General features: G+C 48.9%; 1 protein-coding gene across 1 annotated transcript in view; it reads right to left on the bottom strand.

Annotated features, from left to right (window-relative positions):
• Positions 1-1,716: 1,716 nt before the first annotated feature.
• LOC130106997 (protein shisa-5-like) overlaps positions 1,717-18,045 on the bottom strand; it is a 19,520-nt gene continuing 3,191 nt past the window's right edge. Inside the window, exons 3-5 of the mRNA XM_056273382.1 lie at positions 10,020-10,153; positions 6,800-7,021; positions 1,717-4,196 (exon numbers count right to left, since the gene is read on the bottom strand). Coding sequence (XP_056129357.1) covers positions 3,997-4,196; positions 6,800-7,021; positions 10,020-10,153 — 556 coding nt within the window. The 3' untranslated portion in view covers positions 1,717-3,996. The remainder of the gene's footprint in view (positions 4,197-6,799; positions 7,022-10,019; positions 10,154-18,045) is intronic.

The raw sequence follows: 18,045 nt of genomic DNA, 5'->3' as shown, positions 1-18,045 counted from the left end.
ATGTGGTGAACTGGGCGGTGTATGTGGTGAACTGGGCGGAGTATGTGGTGAACTGGGCGGTGTATGTGGTGAACTGGGCGGAGTATGTGGTGAACTGAAGTGACTCTGTAGAAGTTGTGCAGGTGGAAGGTGGGAGCGGTGGGTTCAGTGTGCAGAATGGCTTGGCAGTTAAAGGACCATCCTGGTGGTTTTGCTTGTTTTACACCACTGACTAGCTGCTATGTTTACACCACTGACTAGCCGCTATGTTTACACCACTGACTAGCTGCTATGTTTACACCACCGACTAGCCGCTATGTTTACACCACTGACTAGCCGTTATGTTTACACCACTGACTAGCCGCTATGTTTACACCACTGACTAGCCGCTATGTTTACACCACTGACTAGCTGCTATGTTTACACCACTGACTAGCCGCTATGTTTACACCACTGACTAGCCGTTATGTTTACACGACTGACTAGCCGCTATGTTTACACCACTGACTAGCCGCTATGTTTACACCACTGACTAGCCGCTATGTTTACACCACTGACTAGCCGCTATGTTTACACCACTGACTAGCCGCTATGTTTACACCACTGACTAGCCGCTATGTTTACACCACTGACTAGCCGCTATGTTTACACCACTGACTAGCTGCTATGTTTACACCACTGACTAGCCGTTATGTTTACATGACTGACTAGCCGTTATGTTTACTTGACATTACTCCAGACCACTTCTCAAAGCACACCAGGTGTTCGGACGTGGCTAGTTTTCAGAACATGGTTTCGGTTGCAACGATGTCACTTCGACAAAATGTAGAGTTGACTTGACATTGCTGTGATGGAGTTCCGGTCTCAAACACGTTTCAAGTCTCTGCAAACTGATGTTCAGCCCCACTGAAATGAATGGAAACCAATGGCTGCTTGGAAGGCAGGGAAAAGCATTTAAAACAAAAAGACATGCTTTAAAAATGAGAGTAACATCAAGTGTATGTGATTTGGAGTGGGAAGGTCCTTTAAACTGCAACATTGTAGACCCCCCCCCTTTCCACCCAATCGGCTCTGTGCATAACTGTAGTCCACTGACTTCCTGTTTCTACTGCAGCGGTCATACCAGTTTCCTGTTTGTTGGCGTGTGCTAGTGACGATGGCTTATTTTGCGTGACGCCTGCAAGATTTACCGTGGATAAATGTCAACCACATGCACACAACTGTCCACACACTTCCACCTGCACCTACCAGCAACCTTTCACCTGCACCTACCAGCAACCTTTCACCTTCACCTACCAGCAAACTTTCACCTGCACCTACCAGCAAACTTTCACCTGCACCTACCAGCACACGGGTGAAAAGTTTCAAGCTGTACATATCAAGTTATGTCCACAATTCCATCCGTCCGTCTGCTCATCCTCATAATTGTGAATGTAACTTGATATGTACAACTTGAAACTTTTCACCCGTTGTCTGGTGTGCTGGTAGGTGCAGGTGAAAGTGTGCTGGGAGGTGCAGGTGAAAGGTTGCTGGTAGGTGCAGGTGGAAGTGTGCTGGTAGGTGCAGGTGGAAGTGTGTGGACAGTTGTGTGCATGTGGTTGACATGTATCCATGGTAAATCTTGCAGGCAATGCGAACAATAGGCTGTCGTCAACAGCACACACCAACAAACAGGAAACTGGTGTGACTGCTGCAGTAGAAACTGGAAGTCAGTGGACTACAGTTATGCACAGTCTATTGTACCTGTCCAATTACCCCACTCTTCCGAGCCGTCCCGGTTGCTGCTCCACCCCCCCTGCTGATCCGGGGAGGGCTGCAGACTACCACATGCCTCCTCCCATACATGTGGAGTCACCAGCCACTTCTTTTCACCTGACAGTGAGGAGTTTCACCAGGGGGGCGTAGCGCATGAGAGGATCACGCTATTACCCTCAGTTCCCCCTCCCCCCTGAACAGGCACCCCGGCTGACCAGAGGAGGCGCTAGTGCAGCGACCAGGACACATACCCACATCCGGCTTCCCACCTGCAGACACGGCCAATTGTGTCTGTAGGGACGCCCGACCAAGCCGGAGGTAACACAGGGATTTGAACCAGCAATCTCAGTGTTGGTAGGCAACGGAATAGACCGCCATGCCACCCAGACGATGTTATAGACTTGACAGAAACACAAGAGGCAACAGAAATATTCAACTGGCTCAACTGGCTGGACTTTACACAGCAAACTCCACGAAAACAGATTAAACATGCTGAAAAACATGCATTTGCAGGGTCACCGCTATTTTTGTTAGGAAATGATTTTCCAGGACTTTTGCAGGACTTCATCCTGGGTATGCAGGCCAGGTGTTGCAGACAGGTCATAGTAGTCAGTATGAAGTATGAGGGGAAGTCTCAACAGTCTCTACGTGGACTGTGTGACTGAACACACTGAAATATCAGCAGGTAAAAACAAGACTTTATCCCCTAACCTCAACAATATTACCAGGACACTTGATCAAGCTTATCATTCTCCAGGTGTGTCCATGACTGCAGAAGTAGTCTACCTTTTCCTTTACATGTAAATTCCATTTTAAACTGGAACCTGCTACACGTCCAGCTGAGCACAACTTGTTTAACTTGTCCAACAGGACCGTCCAGGCTGACAATCAAATGGGCGAACCTGAAGAAAATAAATAAAGTGTCCTGAGCAAAACAAACACATGCTGCTATCCACTGAATGCACAAACGCACCCACAAGCTGAGTTTCAGGTCATTTATAAACGTGTCACAAGTCAGCTGACTGGCAGACAGGAAGGCTGCAGACGGCACCTTCATCTTCACACTACACTACCAAGAGCTCTGAATGACCAGATGTTCAATAGTGACAGGTTGATAGACAAGTCATAAGAAGTAGCGATGATCGCTGCCCTCTGCTGTTGGCAACGGAAACAGGAAAACCAAAAGAATGTGGAGAAGGAATGTAGAGGTAGAAAAGTCTCATGACGTACGTAGCTGTCTAGACTGGAACTGCAGCTTAGTGCAGCACAAATAAACCTGACATGAGATGAAAAACCACAGAGACTAGCTTTAGTGCCAACAAGGCCGTGGTTTCAAACAAACCCACTTCCTCAACACGTCAACAAGCCGCCCCACCCAACCACGACTCCAGCAGGCAGCACATCGCCTCCATCTTGTGAGCCAAATCCTTTTTTTTTCAAGTTTTTTTTTTGTTTTTTGTATTTTTACCTTTTTATGAGACAGTGGTAGTGGAGAGGTAGACAGGAAATGAAGGAGGGAGAGAGAGGGGTGTGACATGCAACATAGGTCACCAGCTGGAAATCGAACCAGCGACATTGCGACCGTGTGATCATGCAGTATGAGCTGTAACCATTCGGCTACAGAGGAACCCAATCAAACACTTTTTATCAAACATCGAATACTCTATGAAACTGAATTTCACGGTTCCTCGGTTGGGGGGGTCCTGGTCTGTGCTCCGTTCAGAGCCCTACACACCCTCTATGAAAGGAGTCCAGGGAGGAAGAGGTCAAGCTACTCTAGTAAAATAAAATAAGGCATCAACGTAGAAGAATTGGGCAGAACATGTGGACACTGTGAAGTCCTTGTTATATTCAAATGGTGGACCAGATCCCATGGACTGAAGCTGGGAGTTGTAGAAGCACTGGCTGATTCACGGAGCTCCACCATGGCTTCATCCTCAGTTCCTGGCACAGCGCTCAGGAGATGCCAGGGCTTGTTTGGAGGGTTCAACATTTACAAAGCATATACCTATGCATGGCTTAAATGTTCGTCTAAAAAATGGGCGCAACCAAGAAATAGCCGATGTGCTAAAACAAAAAAGTAACACACAAAGAGGTGCATCATGGTGTCATGCAGTTAAACTTTACAGGGATCAACAGCTTCCCAGAGGGGGAAGCTGCACCGGGAGCGCCGTGTCTGGATCGCATGACTGCCATGTATCTCAAGTTGTGACCAGCTTAAGAAGGCGAAGTGAGCAGGCCCAGGGGGCAGCAGGGGTGGGGTTAGAAGGTGGGCTTGGCCGGGGGGGGAGCGTATGCCGGGTTGTAGGCCGGCTGGGCGAAGTAGTCGGCCTGCGGAGGTGGTGCGTTGGGCTGGGCCAGGGGCTGCGGTTGGGCCGGGGGCTCCAGAGGATATGCTGGCTGTCCGGGGGCGTAAGCCGCCTGGCTGTAAGGCACTGGAACAGGAGGATAGGCAGGACCAGCTGGAAAAAGAGAAGACATATTGTCTGAAGATGAAGGGGGTACAATTGCTGCCAACAAAGCAGCTGCAGTTCTGAGACGCCATGTGGCTAACACTCCCAGCAGCTATACATTATTCTGCAATGACTTAATTATTCCTGCAAAAAATACAAGTTATTTCCTAAAAACATTCCATGGATTTCAAAACATTTCAAAACAACATTTTGACGGCCCATGGTGGTGATTCTATCAAGATAAATACCCAGTGGAGATATTCATGGATTACATATGTTAGTATGTCTGTTAGGAAACGACTGACACCAAAATGAACATTTTAACAACTATAATACTATTTTTACAGAATTTAAACTTCAGAGAGACATGGTCAAACTTCCATCCATCCATTATCCAAACCGTTTATCCTGCTCTCAGGGTCGAGGGGGTGCTGGAGTCTATCCCAGCAGTCGTTGGGCAGCAGGCGGGGAGACACCCTGGACAGGCCACCAGGCCATCACAGGGCTGATTTGATTCAATCAATCAAATTTGATTTGATTGATTTGAAAAGAATCAGAAAGAGGTGATGGGGGCAGGACAGTGAAGTCTGGCAGTGCCTCGCCACAACCTGACATACCGGCGGCGGTAGATGTATAATCAGTTGCTAAGCCCTGGGACAGCTGCAGAGGGGCTTCTCGGCTGCTGCATCCATGACTGAGCAGCCCTATTTAGGATCCGCTCTGCTCACCCCAGCTGGGGAGGGGGCTAAAAAAGGTGCCCTGAACAGAGTCCGCCTCATAGCTCTGAGACTTGAGGTCCTGAGCGCAGTGCTGGTTCAGAACACCTCACTCTGACACTTGAGGTTCTGACCTCTGAGCTGGTTCAGAACACGTTGCTCTGAGACTTGAGGTCCTGACCACCATGCTGGTTCAGAACACGTTGCTCTGAGACTTGAGGTCCTGACCTCAGTGCTGGTTCAGAACACATCGTTCTGACACTTGAGATCCTGACCACCATGCTGGTTCAGAACACGTCGCTCTGAGATTTGAGGTCCTGACCTCAGTGCTGGTTCAGAACACGTCGCTCTGAGACTTGAGGTCCTGACCTCAGTGCTGGTTCAGAACACGTCGCTCTGAGATTGAAGGTCCTGACCTCAGAGCTGGTTAAGAACATGTTGCATTTGAGACTTGAGGTCCTGACCTCATTGCTGGTTCAGAACACGTCGCTCTGAGACTTGAGGTCCTGACCTCAGTGCTGGTTCAGAAAATGTTGCTATAAGACTTGAGGTCCTGACGTCAGTGCTGGTTCAGAACACGTCGCTCTAAGACTTGAGGTTCTGACCTCAGTGCTGGTTCAGAACACGTCGCTCTGAGACTTGAGGTCCTGACCTCAGTGCTGGTTCAGAACACGTTGGTCTAAGACTTGAGGTTCTGACCTCAGTGCTGGTTCAGAACACGTCGCTCTGAGACTTGAGGTCCTGACCCCAGTGCTGGTTCAGAACATGTCGCTCCGAGACTTGAGTTCCTGACATCAGTGATGCTTCAGAACACGTCGCTCTGAGACTTGAGGTGCTGACCTCAGTGCTTTTGCAGAACATGTTGCTCTGAGACTTGAGTTCCTGACCTCAGTGCTGCTTCAGAACACGTCACTCTGAGACTTGAGGTCCTGACCCCAGTGCTGGTTCAGAACATGTCGCTCTGAGACTTGAAGTCTTGACCTCAGTGCTTTTGCAGAACACGTCGCTCCGAGACTTGAGTTCCTGACCTCAGTGCTGCTTCAGAACACGTCGCTCCGAGACTTGAGGTCCTGACATCAGTGCTGCTTCAGAACACGTCGCTCTGAGACTTGAGGTCCTGACCCCAGTGCTGGTTCAGAACATGTCGCTCTGAGACTTGAGGTCCTGACCCCAGTGCTGGTTCAGAACATGTCGCTCTGAGACTTGAGTTCCTGACCTCAGTGCTGCTTCAGAACACGTCGCTCCGAGACTTGAGGTCCTGACCTCAGTGCTGCTTCAGAACACGTCGCTCTGAGACTTGAGGTCCTGACCTCAGTGCTGGTTCAGAACATGTCGCTCTGAGACTTGAGTTCCTGACCTCAGTGCTGCTTCAGAACATGTCGCTCTGAGACTTGAGGTCCTGACCCCAGTGCTGGTTCAGAACATGTCGCTCTGAGACTTGAGTTCCTGACCTCAGTGCTGCTTCAGAACACGTCGCTCCGAGACTTGAGGTCCTGACCTCAGTGCTGCTTCAGAACACGTCGCTCCGAGACTTGAGTTCCTGACCTCAGTGCTGCTTCAGAACACGTCGCTCTGAGACTTGAGGTCCTGACCTCAGTGCTGCTTCAGAACACCTCGCTCCGAGACTTGAGGTCCTGACATTAGTGATGCTTTAGAACACGTCGCTCTGAGACTTGAGGTGCTGACCTCAGTGCTTTTGCAGAACATGTCGCTCTGAGACTTGAGGTCCTGACCTCAATGCTGGTTCAGAAATCAGCAGGATCACAGCAGTTAAGATTTTTAATTTTTTGGGCTGTTTTTTTCCCTCACAAATCAGTTCAGGTTTTAAAACTCTCCTAGTGTGCATCAGCTTCACAATGTTAGTACAGATCCATAAAAAACATAGTCAAGACTCACTGGCTTCCTGATACGGTGGCGGTGGTCCTGGGTTGTAGACCTGACCCTGGTAGGGTGCTGTGGGCTGGGCTCCATAGGTGGGCTGGACCGGGACTGGATGGTAGCCCGGGTACGGGGCGCCCTGGTAGGACTGCTGCTGTCCAGGGGAGGCTGTGGGCTGCTGGGGGTAATGCTGGGGCACTGCGGTGACCACTGTGGTGTGGGTGGTGGTGGCGACCACCGCTGTGGGGGAAACCAGAAAAAAAATATGAGAGTAATAGGACATGTTTCCCTTTGATTATTTCAAGCAAACTTTTTTCATAATTTATTTTTTATCGTTTTCATTTTACAAAGACACACCAAAGGGAAAAAAAAAAAAAAAAAAAAACATAAAAAGGTCTGGACTGCACCGTCTCCACGAAGTCCACATATTTCTGAGACATATTCAGCTCACCGTTCACTTATCCAGTCGCTGACATGTAGACATCGTCCATTTCTCTCGACCTTGTTCCTTTTTTTCTCCCCAATTGCACCCTGCCAATTACCCCACTCTTCCAAGCCGTCCCGGTCTCTGCTCCACCCCCTCTGCTGATCCGGGGAGGGCTGCAGACTACCACATGCCTCCTCCCATACATGTGGACTCACCAGCCACTTCTTTTCACCTGACAGTGAGGAGTTTCACCAGGGGGACGTAGCGTGTGGGAGGATCACGCTATTCCCTAGTTCCCCCTCCCCCCTGAACGGGTGTCCCGACGGACCAGAGGAGGCGCTAGTGCAGCGATCAGGACACATACCCACATCCAGCTTCCCACCCGCAGACACCTCCAATTGTGTTGTTAAGGACGCCCGACCAAGCCGGAAGTAAAAGGGGATAGACCGCTACTCCACCCGACGCCCAACATTGTTCCTCCTGAGTGAACAGTTCCACATCATATACTGCCTTCACTATTTTCAGCCATTCATCCTGTGTTGCTGGTTTTGCCTTGCACCATCTTTTCTTAATGGCCTTTTTACAAGCTGCCACCAAGACTTTCAACAAAGACCTGTCTTCTCTTAACACACTATCTCCTGTCATGTCACCACAGTACAGTACACCCATCCACCATCCCAACCACTTATCCTGCTCTAAGGGTCACGGGGATGCTGCAGCCTATCCCAGCAGTCACTGGCTGGGCGGCAGGCGAGGAGACACCCTGGACAGGCCGCCAGGCCATCACACAGGGCCAAACACACACACACACACCTTCACACCTAGGGACATGGAGGCATGTTGTAGTCTGTAGCCCTCCCCAGATCAGCAGAGGGGGTGGAGCAGAGACCGGGATGGCTCAGAGAGCGGGGTGACTAACCAAGTACAACTGGGAAGAAAAAAGGGGGGATAAATAAATGAATAACCAAATAAAAGTCCCTTAATTGTAAACATCTGAAGAAGTCTTGGTTGTTTAGTGTATAGTTCTGTTTCAGCTCCTGGAAACTCACAACGTTCCCATCCTGTATTACTGTACATAAGCTGGACGGGGGGGGGGGGGGGGGCAGCAACTTTGAATGTTGTTTTTACAAACCACAACTGATAAATCCTACTCATTCCACTCTTAAACAGACACCAGCTTGTGGGGAAAGAAGACTGGCACTAAGTAGTGACTGTGTACAGCTCTCCAAATGGCGAGAGACCAAAACTATCTCAGTGGGCTGTGATGCAACAGTTCAGGAAGCTGGTGAGTCAGCTGGTGAGGCTGGGATCTAATGGAAGTCATGCCGCGGGTGTGCAACCCGTCTCCAGCTGACTCATATCCAGCTGGCCCCCTGACAACCCCCAGCCGCCCAGCTCCCAGTTTAACAGGGGCGACAAGATGAGACTCGGCCTCACTCTCACTTCCTGATTTCCCAGCTGGTTCTGTGTTCCAGCATGCCGGCTCCTGGGTGTGGTCGGCCAGACAAACAACAGCTCAGGAGGCTGCTGTTCACTGGTCTGCTGATCATCATCCACAGACTTCTTCAAAATGTCATGGCTAACGTCCACAAGCTTTTCTTCAGGGTTCCTACACATTTTCGATTTCAAAATTCCATACTTTTCCAGACTCCAATTTCCAGATTTCTTGGTGGATTTTTCAGACTCGGCCAACCAGGCTTGATATTTGGGATAGTCGAGCCAGCCTTTGGAAAACTTGCCTTTACCCATTGTGGCCGTTCAGGCCACATTCCTATGCAGAACGTTAGATAATGTTCCACTGTCAATCATCTCTGCCCCAAGAGGAATCAGACTAACCGGTGCTGCCTCTACTATATTATTTCCCCTCAACTTACTGAATAAACATCCATCCATTATCCATCCATCCATCCATCCATTATCCGAACCGCTTATCCTGCTCTCAGGGATGCTGGAGCCTATCCCAGCAGTCACTGGGTGGCAGGCGGGGAGACACCCTGGACAGGCTGCCAGGCCATCACACAGCCCCCCCCCCCCACACACACACATACCTAGGGACAGTTTAGTATGGCTGATTCACCTGACCTACATGTCTTTGGAGTGTGGGAGGAAACCCACGCAGACACAGGGAGAACATGTAAACTCCACACAGAGGACGACCCGGGACCACCCCCAAGGCTGGACTACCCCGGGGCTCAAACCCAGGACCTTCTTGCTGTGACCGCGCTAACCACTGCGCCACCGTGCCGCCCATTTCGATCCTGTCATATAACAAAATGTTGTTGTCTAAAATATGAATTATTTCTCGTGAAATAAGGTCTGAAATACTTGAGGCAGTATGAAATACGTGAGTATGAAATACTTGAGGGAGTATGATTTGAGAACAAGTTTTGATTTTATAATGTGCTTTACATTCCCAAACAATTCAATGTGATGAACCTCAGCTGGATTCTTAAACATGGAACTCTGCTTATGCAAGCAGGAGCTGCGGTATCGACACTGTGACAAATGCTACACGGTTACGGTGACATGTTGCTCAGCATGATCTCTAACCCCCCCAAGTGGAGAGGATGTCAAGGACACAACTCAAACATGGACACCTTCGTGAATGTGACTATGCGCTTCTCACTGCATGGGGCCATTTGTAAGGCTACCAACCGGTCCGCCTACTGACGCATCCCAAACCAGAAGAGGAGGCTTCAGAGTCCGTCCGTATGAAGGACACCGTCGCAAAGCCTGCCGCCGTCGCTGCACTGCACTGCACCCAACTCACCCACAGCGCCAGAGCGCCGGCATTCAAAAGGCGTTACTTACGTTGTGGCCTGCGGCACATCTTGTAGAGGCAGCAGCACGGACAGACACAGCAGCAGATGACCAGCAGGATGATGAGGACCACAGCACCGACGCCAGAGGCAACAGTCACCGTCTCCTTGATGCTGTCGAAGTGTCTATAAAACAACATCATTACAAAGCCTGTCAACGGCGTCCGTCTCTTTAACCAACACACTGGCCAGCAAGAACCGGGTAGAAAACTGCAGTGAACAAAGTGCGGCGGTGTCAATACCCGTGGCAACGCCACCACAGTCTTGCCACCCAACTTGCCAACCCAGGTATACAGACAACCCACTGACATGAACACATTTTTGTTCATATTGAATCTATGGCAATATTTTACAGCACAAACTCCCCTTAATTGCCCGGTACAAACTGCACCCCAGCCACCATGACTAATGGTGGTGCCACATAGGCTGCTCCCATTTGCCCGGAGATGTTCAATTCGTGCTCAAATCCAACCCAATTTTTATATTTGTTAGTCTCACGCAAGCATACAGACTCTTCAGCATTCACTGTGTCTTTGTGGTGTGTCTTTGTGCCTTTACTAGTTAATGTTACACACATCTCATGAGTGTGTGCTTAAAGTAATTTTTTTTATTTTCCCCCCTTTTCTCCCCAGTTGTACCCGGCCAATTACCCCACTCTTCCAAACCGTCCCGGTCTCTGCTCCACCCCCTCTGCTGATCCGGGGAGGGCTGCAGACTACCACATGTCTCCTCCCATACATGTGGAGTCACCAGCCGCTTCTTTTCACCTGACAGTGAGGAGTTTCACCAGGGGGACGTAGCGCGTGGGAGGGTCATGCTATTCCCCCCAGTTCCCTCTCCCCCCTGAACAGGCGCCCCGACTGACCAGAGGAGGCGCTAGTGCAGCGACCAGGACACATACCCACATCCGGCTTCCCACTCGCAGACACGGCCAACTGTGTCTGTAGGGACCAAGCCGGAGGTAACACGGGGATTCGAACAGACGATCCCCGTGTTGGTAGACAACAGAATAGACCGCTACACTACCCAGACACACTAACTACTAATTTCTTTAGGCAACACTCTTTGTTGAACCTATGTATTTATGAACAAAATACTTTAAAGCATAGATTTGATCACGCCATCAGATGGGGGTGGGGATTCATAGGACCACCCAGGCTTACTGAGCCAGGGGGGCACTGGCATGTGTTGTATTGTGGGCCTGTGTCCGAGGCATACAGAGTTTTTTTATTTGTTTTGACACAGTGGGAGCGGTTGGGCTTGGGTGCATTAGGAATTATGAGTAGCAGCATAGCATCGTTTCAGAGCTCGCCCCCTGGGGGCACGACGCCCCTTCATTTTTCCTGGCCACCGTTTTACCGCCTTATGTATGAATCTGCAGAGTCATCATCGGTTGATACAAAACAAACAGGTCAATTACACAACAAGATTTGCCGACTACATTATAGACTACCAAAACACAAACTACCTCTCTCTATTCCAACCAACGGGTAAGTCAATAGGGGGCAGGTGTTTGCCCCTGTGGGCGAATGTCACATTCAATGGTGAAGTCAGACGTGCACTGATCAACAAATTCATCAAATCATTTCGTTTGCCAATGTGTCATAAAGGCTCGTTTGTCAGTCTGCTTCACAACACAACATTGTGGAGGGGAGGGGAAGATAAGACGGAGAAAAGAAAAGCTGCTGGTGCACCTTCCAAATCATTTGCAAGATGGCTGTCCAAAACAAGAGTGGGTGGGGGGGGGGGTTGTAAACAGGAAGCTCTGGTTTCGTTCCACAACAGGTCTACAACAGCACAGCTGTAATGTGGTTTATCGCTTGCTGCTGACTGAAGAACCAAAGTAAGCAGCACATTACATGACATTACATGACATTACATGACATTACAGTCATTTAGCCGACGCCTTTATCCAAAGCGACGTACAATAAGAGCATCATTTAACGTAGGAAATCAGGAGAACTACTAGTCATCAGAGGTCATAAGTGCATCTAAAAAAGCATCTAAGAGCAAAACCAGTGCTAAAGTAAAAGTGCAAGAAAGAGATTTGTGTTTTAAATGAGTGAATACAATAAGTGGTAAGAACAAGTAACAGGGCAGTAGTTCTTCAAGAGGTGAGTTTTCAACCTGCGCTGAAAGATGGGCAGTGACTCGGCTGTCCTGACATCAGTGGGGAGTTCAGTCCACCACTGTGGGGCCAGGACAGAACAGAGCCGGGACCGGGTCGATCGGCAGCAGGGGCCTCTGAGCGACGGGGCAACCAGGCGTCCCGAGACAGCAGAGTGAAGTGGTCGGGCGGAGGTGTAGGGTTTGATCATGGCCTGGAGATAGGAAGGAGCTGTTCCTTTCTCTGCCCTGTAGGCCAGCACCAGAGTCTTAAACTGGATGCTAGCAGCTACTGGGAGCCAGTGTAGGGACATGAGAAGGGGAGGTGTGTGGGAGAACTTAGGGCGGTTGAACACCAGACGAGCTGCAGCTTTCTGAACAAGCTCTAGAGGTCTGGTGGCCGACGCCGGAGCGCCGGCAAGGAGGAAGTTGCCGTAGTCCAGCCGGGAGATGACCAGAGCCTGGATGAGCACCTGTGCCATCTCGTCGGTGAGGAATGGGCGAATCCTCCTGATGTTATAGAGGAGAAATCTGCAGGAGCAAGCAACCGATGCAACGTTTGCAGCAAACGAAAGTTGGTCGTCCAGGATAACACCCAGATTCCTCACAGTCCGAGTTGGCGCCACCACGATGTTTTCAATGGTGATGACCAGATCTCGGTGCGGGCGACCTTTCCCCGGGAGGAACATCAGCTCTGTCTTGTCCAGACTGAGCTTCAGGTGGCGTGTCGCCATCCACTCCGAGATGTCAGTCAAGCACGCAGCAATGTGTCTCTACTTGTGTGTCAGAGGGAGGAAAGGACAAGATCAGCTGGGTGTCATCGGCATAACAATGGTAAGAGAAGTCATGCGAGCGAATAACAGAACCCAACGTTGTTAATCCACCCGTCTCATGGAACCAACACTCCGCCCTCTTCTGTTTTTACTTACGTTACCCCCCTTATTACGACTACATAGAATACCCTGGTTTCCCTTTTTATTTTCTCACCTGATTAGCTTCCCTCCTCCTCCCTTACACTACTCTCCTGATGAACTCCTGTCCCTCAACAAAAACTACTCGCTATCCTCTGTTGCACGCACCTCCGCTCTGTCTGCTGGCATCTTCCGCTGCCGCTGTTATCTTCATCGCGCCCCCAGACACTCCCGTCATCTACATCCTTCCACTAACCCCGATACGATATCCCACATCCAAACCCTATGTTTCCACCGCCCCCCCCCCCTCCACTGCACCCCCCCCCCGCACTGCTAACCTGGACAACCTCAGACCTCTCCAGCATGCCCCCACTACGTTGCCCTCTCATTCCATCAACCTTGCCCTCCCTAACACCCGATCACTAAATAACGAAGCCCTTATCCTACATGAAACAATCACTGATAATTCATTTGACTTTCTCCTGCTCACTGAAACCTGGCAACAACCTGGCGACTTTTTCTCCCTCAACGAAGCATCCCCCCTGGTTTTGGCTACATCTGCAGACCCCGTCCCTCCCATCGTGGAGGTGGTCTTGCTGCCTTATTCAATCAGAACTTTAGGACCACTGAGCTCTCACCCCACCGTCTCATCTTTGAATTCCTCGCTTTTAAAACCTGCTCAATGGCTGTCATTCTCATCTACCGGCCACCCACACCAAATCCATCTTTCCTGTCTGACCTCTCTGAACTCCTCACAATAGCCTCATCTCACTCCTCACACCTACTACTGCTTGGTGATTTTAACATCCACATTGATTTACCCACCTGTAAGTTTGCATCAGAATTCATCACTCTATTGGACAATTTCAACCTCACCCAGCACGTCACTTTCCCCACCCATGTCAAAGGCCATATCCTTGACCTGGTCTGCTCTGACAATCTACCGATACACAACATCCATCCATCCCCATTTCCTCTTTCAGACCATAATCTCATCCAGTTCACTATTCCATCCCCAACTCCTCGGCCACACCTCCTCAGAGAAATAACATTCCACAATGCTAAATCTATTGACCCCCTCCAACTCTCCGATCTGCTCTCCCCCTGGAACCAGCCTCTACCTTACCTGATGATCTCACCAATCAACTCAACGCCACTCTGTCTGCCTCCCTCAACACACTGGCCCCTCTCAAAACAGACAGTCTCCTTCAACACCTCTGCACCCTGGTTCACACCTGAGCTCCACACAATGAAACAGACTGCCCACCAACTGGAACGACTCGCCAAGAAAACATCTCTCACTGTACATCAAGAAGCCCATAACCTCCACCTCTCTGCCTACAAAGATGCCCTCACCATCGCCAAGTCTGCCTGTTTTTCCACCATCATTAATGATTCCAACCACAACCCCCGCACCCTCTTCTCCACTGTAAACAACCTCAAGCCCCGTGCCGATGCCCTCTCCAACTCTACTGCTGAACAATGCAACTCATTTCTCCAATTTTTTGCAGACAAAATCGCTGCTATCAACGAATCACTGTCCCCTGCATCTGACTCAGCAGCACCTACTCCAGCCCCTCTTCTCCCCATTCCTCTTGACCTCCCTACCCCTCCCCCTGATCGCCGCCTCTCGCGGTTTGTTTCAGTTGCCCCACCACTATCTCTGAACTCATCAGCTCATCAAAATCCACAACCTGCTCCCTTGATCCCACCCCCACCCCCCTAATGAAGAAATGCCTCCCTGCCCTATGCCCCTACCTCACCAAACTTTTCAATTCCTCACTGTCCCATGGAATTGTCCCCTCTGCCTACAAAACTGCAGCTGTCACCCCAATTCTCAAGAAACCTGGTCTTGATCCATCCTGCCTCAACCACTACCGGCCAATTTCCAATCTCCCATTCCTCTCTAAAACCCTGGAACGCATTGTCGCCACACAACTCCAAACCTACCTACACTCCAACAACCTACTCGAACCCCTTCAGTCTGGTTTCGCCCACTCCACAGCACTGAAACTGCACTCCTTAAAGTACTTAATGACTTCCTCATCTCTGCTGATACTGGAGCCCTTAACATCCTCTTCCTCCTTGACCTGAGTTCCGCCTTCGATACTGTGAGCCACAACATCCTGCTCACCAGATTTGAAAGATGTCGGTATTGAAGGCACCGTACTCAGCTGGCTCCAGTCCTACCTCCCCAACAGGTCACACTTCATCTCACTTCACAACCACTCCTCTGTTCCATCCACAGCCACACAAGATGTTCCCCAAGGTTCTGTACTCGGCCCACTCCTTTTAATCATCTGCACCCCCCCTCTTAGTCAGATTCTCTGCCATTTCAACTTGGACTTCCACTGTTATGCTGATGACACCCAGATATACCTCAGCACCAAATCCCCTCACAATCCACCCTTCTCTCACATCGATGCCTGTCTTGTCTGCAGTTAAAGTCTGGATGCAGCAAAACCTCCTCAAACTCAACAGTGACAAAAGTGAACTCCTCTTCATTGGCTCCAAGTCCACTCTCAGACAAATCAACAACCTTGCACTCACCATCGATGGAACTACTGTCTCCCCTTCCCCCCAGGCACGCAACCTTGGTTTGATCCTTGATCCCACCCTCTCCCTTGAGCCACATATCTGCCAAATGGTCAAATCCTCCTTCTACCACCTTCGCAACATTGCAAAAATAAGATCCTCTCTCACACGCCCTGCTGCTGAGATACTGATCCATGCCTTCATCTCCTCCCGTCTTGATTACTGCAACTCACTCCTCTATGGCATCAGTGCTAACTCTATCAAGAGACTCCAATTGGTCCAGAACGCATCCGCCCGACTTTTAACTTTCATCAAATCCTGGCACCACATCACCTCAGTCCTAAAAGACCTCCACTGGCTACCCATCTCCCACCGGATCTATTACAAAATCCTGGTTCTTACTTATAAAGCCCTTCACAAACTAGTTCCCCCATACCTCAACAATATCCTCTCCCCCTACCAACCCTCTCGGTCCCTCAGATCCACCTCAGCCTCCCTTCTCTCTACCCTCAGGTCCAACCTCCGTGGCTTTGGTGACCGAGCCTTCTCCAGAGGAGCTCCCAGGCTCTGGAACTCACTTCCCCAAATCATTATAGACTCAGTATCCCTCCCACTCTTCCAATCCCGTCTCAAGACACACCTTTTCTCCATTGCCTTCTCATGCCCCCCCGTCCGCTCATATACCCCTGGTCTGGGGCAGGCTGGGGACTGAGCGCTTGACCTGCATCTGTGATTTATGTGATTTATGATGTTTGTTTTTCTTTCCCTTTATATCTGTCCAAGTCGGAGAGTACTGCTGGCATCGTCTGTGGCTGCCGCTTCTCCCTCTCGTAGCCCCCCTTCCCATCCAGCCCTGTATGTCTGTGTTATGTTCATCTGTCGTCTTGTTTCACTCCATTTATTGTAAAGCGACTTTGAGTACTAGAAAAGCGCTATATAAGATTAATTTATTATTATCATTATTAGTATTATTATTATTAAAAGTATAACTAAGTCAAAACAGCTAGGCAACAAGAAATATTTAAGGGCACACTAGGTGAAAAAACAGCTACAGCTAGATTAAGTAAATAAGACAAGTATGTAAATAGAATAAGACAGCAACAGCTAGAATAATATCCCACTAGGAACCAGCAGCAGATATATAGAGAAAAGGACTAAAACTCAAGCAGCTGGAATAAGACTAATAGCAACTTGTTAAGCAAGAAAGATGATACTTACTCTACTCTAGACGAACCAGCAATTCAGAATCGCTCCAGAAGTTAAAATGCACACTGGACTGAAACTGAATCAGGCCAGACTTATAAATCCCTGTGATGTTCTGGCCACACCCTTGCCACTTAACACCCAATTGGCCAAAGAGGTACACTGAAAATAGGCCTATTGCCCAGAAAATGGTCACTTATGTAAAATTCTATCAAACCTCACACAATACTATTAAAACTGCAAACAGCAAGTTACCAAGGAATATATTTATAAGCTTAACTAAGTCAAAACAGCTAGGCAACAAGAAATATTTAAGGGCACACTAGGTGAAAAACAGCTACAGGTAGAATAAGTAAATAAGACAAGTAAGTAAATAAAATAAGACAGCTACAGCCAGAATAAGATCCCACTAGGAACCAGCAGCAGATGTATAGAGAAAAGGACTAATACTCAAGCAGCTGGGATAAGACTAATAGCAACTTGTTAAGCAAGAAAGGTGATACTTACTCTATACTAGATGAACCAGCAATTCAGAATCACTTCAGAAGTTAAGATGCACATTCAATCTCAGACAGCGAGAGAGAGAGAGAGAGAGAGAGAGAGAGAGAGAGAGAGAGAGAGAGAGAGAGAGAGAGAGAGAGAGAGAGAGAGAGAGAGAGAGCTTCATGATAGTGACAACGAAGTAGAACTTTACTTGGGAGCAAAAAACAAAAATGTGATTAGACGTGAATGTTTTCACAGGTACTAATTAGAACCCTAAATGCTAATTTGTGATCTGAATCCCCTATCATTATCATTATTATTATTATTATTATTATTATTACTCATGTCACCGCTGGTGATCTACCTGATTTGAACTCGGTAGCTCTATATCGTGCACTTTCAGTTGTGATATGATTAGTATTCGGGGCTTGAAGATGTCTGTAGATTAACAGACATGTTTGCTTAATGACTGACTCTCTTGAAAATCACTTTGATAAACGAATCTGCTAAATGAGAAAACGTACAATATGATTTCAGAACAAGCAGTAATACAATTTCTAAAATCAGCAATACCTAAAAGTAAAGGTAGGCCTGTTTGGTCCCAACTTTTGGTTTGCGCCTAATTTCCGCTCAGCTTCCTCTTGAAGCTGTTCTTCCGAGCATTAGATAAGAGACACCAACATTGGATTCACCAAATATACTTGGTCATCCAAACGTGTTCTTACACGTGTGCACTTGATGTTGAATAAAATGCCTTTGCCAGGCAGCGTTCAATCGGCA

This window comes from Lampris incognitus, chromosome 2 (genome assembly GCF_029633865.1).
Source record: "Lampris incognitus isolate fLamInc1 chromosome 2, fLamInc1.hap2, whole genome shotgun sequence".
In the NCBI taxonomy this organism is placed as follows: domain Eukaryota; kingdom Metazoa; phylum Chordata; class Actinopteri; order Lampriformes; family Lampridae; genus Lampris; species Lampris incognitus.
The sequence above is the reverse complement of the archived record's forward strand: the minus strand, read 5'-3'. Positions and strand labels throughout refer to the sequence as shown.